Source organism: Pavona decussata, unplaced genomic scaffold (genome assembly GCF_977016875.1).
Source record: "Pavona decussata unplaced genomic scaffold, jaPavDecu1.1 SCAFFOLD_198, whole genome shotgun sequence".
Lineage (NCBI taxonomy): Eukaryota > Metazoa > Cnidaria > Anthozoa > Scleractinia > Agariciidae > Pavona > Pavona decussata.
This window is the reverse complement of record NW_028145606.1, coordinates 1,740,124-1,745,000: the sequence shown is the minus strand read 5'-3', so window position 1 is coordinate 1,745,000 and position 4,877 is coordinate 1,740,124. Positions and strand designations below refer to the sequence as shown.

Below are 4,877 nucleotides of genomic sequence, written 5' to 3'. Positions count from 1 at the left end.
ATTTTGACATAAATTCGTATGCACTGTACACGATGCTCATCAAGGGCATTTTGTAATGAAAAAACGCCTTATAAAATCTCCGAAGGGAGCCTAACTAAGCCCTCAGGTCTTGGAAGTGAATTCATCGCTATTTTCTTTACCTTTCTACCGAAGAAAGTGCCATAGACCTTCATTCCTTTTTTTTTTTTTTTACACTTAAAATAAGCTTGTAATGTTCAGTACTGTACATGTGCATGTTTTCTACATAAGCAATTCACAAAATTAAAAATTTAAACTTATGGCTGACATAGTTACGTGCAACAGCAACTCCCGGAGCAACTTCTTTTATATCGCTTTATAATAACAGTTGAAACACTGCCCAAAACTCAACATTACGGTGGCTTCGTCTGACACGCCAAGTTTTAAAGCTCTAGCCGGTTCTTCTTTTAACTCTAACACGAATTTTTAAGGCCAATACCATCACGTTTTAGACAATGACTACAAATTTTAAACTTACTTGTCCAACTCCTGGTATTCCACCAGATCCTAACCGTAATATCCTGTCCATTTTAAAGTTAAAACAGAAAATTTTCTTTCTTCGATCACCGTGAATGGATCCGTGAATGACAATGCAGATTCCAATATGGCGACTGAAGTATCCGCTGACAAATTACTGACTCGATTTTGATTTGCTTCCCAGTGTCCACTCAGTCAAACACCCTGACATCTCAAAAGGCATGTACTTCATGTAAGACTGCGATTGTAATTTCTGTAATTTTCAACAATTTTTTTTCCATTATGTTCTCCTGCTCGTCTTGTCCCGCCTTGGCTAGTTTTGTACCTATTTGCGGGACAAGCTCCTTGTATAATCTGAATTTGTAAATAAATTGTTGTTGTTGTTTTCTGTTCCTTCCGTGAACCTTAAACTGAAGAATTCAGTGCGGAGCAAATAAGTCACATGATCACAGACTATCAGTTTTGAACGATTAAGGTTGAAAGTCACGTTGACTAGAGAAAATTAATTTTAGTGCGAAACCGTATTTGGATGAACGTAGGGCTCTGGGTTTATTCTGAGAGCCCGCTTAATACGGTCACTCGGGCTTTTACTTGTCCCTTTGGTGGCCGTATTAAACCAAAGTATCAGTTACACCGGGCTCCACCGTATTTGCTGTCATGATAAGGCGGGATAGCATACATGCCAACCCACGGAGTTCAAAAATCGGGAGACGTCCAGAAATCTTCAGGGGCAGCCAGCAGAACCGTGTCAGCAACAGCGAAGAGCCTCCGAGGGCTGTGGAATTAGGGCTATATTTTGGGCTTAAGGCGGGGGTAAACCTTAAAGCCGTTTTCATGCCGATTAAAATCGGTTTCATGGAAATATCTCGTTCACGTTTCAAGCAATCCAAATTCTCTCTGCTTAAAACGGAAAGCAATGATGTTGGGTGTTTTGTGAATTTTTAGGTGAATTTTGGGTATATTTGGGAGGAGATAGTTTTTCTAGAAGGATTGGTAAAATTAAGAGAAATAAGAAATATTGAAGATTTAGTGAGGTTTTAAAATTAGAATTTGTAGTTAATAATTAATGGACGGATACCCAGTTAGTCCACTAGAAACCTGGGGTGCTCTTGCGTGGGTATCAACTGTCTGTTGGTGTTTTAAAAATCATTTTCTTTCTTTTATCTCTTCTTCAAACCTCTAAAAATTCCATTCAAATTCACGTTTACCCCCACCTTAAGTGAGGGGGGGGGGGGGGGGGGATTCACCCTTCTACCGTAATTTCAACATTTCTTTAGGGTTTATGGTTCAACGAAAACAAAAAAGCCGTAATCACCGTTCAATCTTTCACTAAGTATTCAATATTTATAGTGGACGTAAAAAGCGGGATATTTATCTACCAAAGCGGGCGAGAGGGAGATGATGCTAAAAAGCATAAAAGAGTTGGCATCAATAGGATAAAGTAGCATTGATTGCGTAATGTGAAAAACAACGCATTTTGATAGCAGAAGTTCCCGGCGATTATAATGAGTTTTGTGGGTTTTAGTGGATGCAACAGTCTTCAAAATAATTAATTTCAGCAGCTTTTGATCAGAGTTCGAGTGTAACTCACCCAATAACTGGTAAAAAAGACATCTAAAAAGCGTTCTTTGACTCTTGGTGAGCAACATAGTTTCGCGGATAGAGTTATATGAGAATTATTAAGTGTCTTTGCGACTAAAAAAGTTTAAGGTTACCTTTCTTTACTTGAAAAAATTGGCTAGGATCCTTTGCGTTTGACGGAAGGTCGCTATCGAAACTGACCCACGGCCCTTGCAAACTCGAAGGTATTTGTATTTTTGAAAATGTATCTCCAAACTTCAGAGATTTCCATAGCTCAACAGAATTGTTGTTTAGCATTAGTTGAACAAAAATATTTTTTCGTTTTTCTTTTTTTTTTACGATTAACTTAATATAATTAGATGCTCCTCTGCATTTTATTGTAAAGTCGCGTGTTTTTTCCCTTTGTAAGCAATATTGATGAAAGTAGTTATTATTATTATTTTGTTGCTCTCCCCGTATCGCGTCTTTTGTGGAATGTAACTTTTTTTAACTTTTAGTTTTTATTTTTCTTTGATAAGGTGCCGTAAGAGTGTTGCTGTACTTATGAATAAAGTGTGCAATTTGTTTTGTTTTGTTTTTTCGAAATTCAGTGACGGATCCAACATTCAGTCACCGTACGCTCGACTATAGCTTCTCAATCTTCGTGAAACAGACACACAGCTGCGCCTCGGCCCTAATGCCGGACCTCGGCTTTGGTCTGTCAAATATACATGAGAAAAAGACGAAGAACTTGAAAAAACGTTTAATGTTTTCAAGATTGTAATCCTTTTCGATCCCGGCCATTAGCCGAGCCTGGGATAATTAAAACTGCTTTTTGTGCACCAGTACAATTAAGTATTAACCAACTCAGAACCGAACCATTATTTTAACGTGTTTATTGAATCAAATATGTTTTTTTTTTTTCTATTCAAAGTGATACTGAAAATTGGCGACCGTGCCCCTTGATTTAAGAAATAGCACTTGCTATCATTTAGGATCATAGGATCACCGGACTTCATCCTTGGAGAACAGGGAAAGTTAGACAGGATGGGACGAAGTAGAACTGTTTATTTGTTGTAATAATAATAATAATAATAATAATAATAATAATAATAACAATAATAATAATAATAATAATAATGGATGTGCTAGGCGGCTGGTCGAAAGAGACAGAGATTAGTGTGCGATCACTGGTTGGGTGAAAGAATACTCAAGTCCTAGAGAGAATGCAGAAGGCGGTTTTATCGGCGACGCCTAACATTGCAAGAACTTTCAAAGTAGTAACATGATAATGTTATCTTATACCAAGATTGATAGACCAGCCATGTATAGTTATTTGTATGAGTTTAAGACTTTCAGACATCTAGACTATGACTTTTATATATGCAGATATATACCTGAATTTTTGAAAAGATGGCTCCAGAAATATTGTCTTATGTTAGTTTCTCTCGTGAGATTTTACTTATTTATTTATTTTTTTTTTGGCATTTTTTTTATTCTAAGTCAATAAGAAAAAATATAAAGGGTCATTAGCAGATATTTATAAAATCAAAATATTTTTCTTCCCCCCCCCCCCCTCCCTCCCTCCCTCCCTCCCTGTTTTGCTAACCTAGCCCCACTCTCTCTCAAACGTCTTTTAACCGCGCAACGATTTGGCTTTGAATTCGGCGCGCGCTCTGAGATCAGAACTAAGTCATTAGACCTAGCGTTTCGTTTCATGGGCTTCCTGAAGCAAAGTTTTCCTGAGGACATCATTAAGTCTAATGAGGGAAAAAGTCTTACGAGTGCAGCGTCCTGCCTCGTCTAATATGCTTCCTATTTAGTTCTTTTTCGAGCTAAACGGGTAACTTTCAGTTACTCGGGCGTGAACTGTAAAGGGTAGTATGTTGTGTGCTTTGCTTGAGGAGGTGACAGTCTTTGGCTTTAAAAAGTAGGTCTTAGGGATGATTTCTTTTCGGCCAACGTGAAATTTCTGCGAATTTGTTACCCAGCCAAAGACTTAGTATATTTTTGTGGTAGAAAAGGGCGCTAACCCTTCCCTTTTCAAATGTTGATTGCAACATCCGGGACTTCAGTTAGTATGGAAAACACGAGCAAGGATGGGCAAGGATTTTCTCCTCAAAAAGCGTGAGTTTGAAAAGCTATTCGATTATTTTTCACCCTTATAACTGTAGCGTCGTTAGGCTAGTGATCGATTAGTCGAGAAGTGCGATTGTGGGTGGTATTTCCGCTCTCGAGTTTCATAAATAGTTTCTTGCAGATGTTCGGTCGCCGTGATTCTAGTTCGCGTACAGCATGAATCTAGTACGAACATAAAAAATCAATTTGAGACGCTGTGTTTCTCTCAAGAAGCCGATCCTGTTGAAGAAAGCTAGACTTGAGCGCTAAAAGACCGGGTTTTGGGCGAGAATTTAGATGCGTAGGCGCGGTTAATCATTGCTAAATTGTGACACATTTTGTAGGAAGTTCACGGGTCATGTTAATTTCATTTCATGCAGATGTTTTTACTTAGTGTCATGTCTAATTCCAAAGAAAAGCCTCTTTCGTTTTTCTCTCCCATACTATTCCTTGACCTTGCTTAAAATCTTGTGATAAACCCTAATTGAAGTCTTGTTAAGGACTAGCATATTCCTTCAGCCTAGAAGGTCTCAAAATGTGCCAATTTCTGGGGGCTATGTTTACAAAAATTCAGGTATATATATTTTATTGATTTATTCACGTGCTATTTTAAGTTCGCTTGGCTCACAGGTTACGCTACGCGCCCTTTGTTGCTTTCTGATACTGTGCATACAGATAGCTTTACTGCGCATAATACTTAGATC

General features: G+C 38.1%; 1 protein-coding gene across 1 annotated transcript in view; it reads right to left on the bottom strand.

Annotated features, from left to right (window-relative positions):
* LOC146461499 (ubiquitin C-terminal hydrolase PSMD14) overlaps window positions 1–654 on the bottom strand; it is a 20,516-nt gene extending 19,862 nt beyond the window's left edge. Inside the window, exon 1 of the mRNA XM_085086926.1 lies at window positions 497–654. Coding sequence (XP_084943052.1) covers window positions 497–547 — 51 coding nt within the window. The 5' untranslated portion in view covers window positions 548–654. The remainder of the gene's footprint in view (window positions 1–496) is intronic.
* Between the last annotated feature and the right edge of the window lie 4,223 nt (window positions 655–4,877).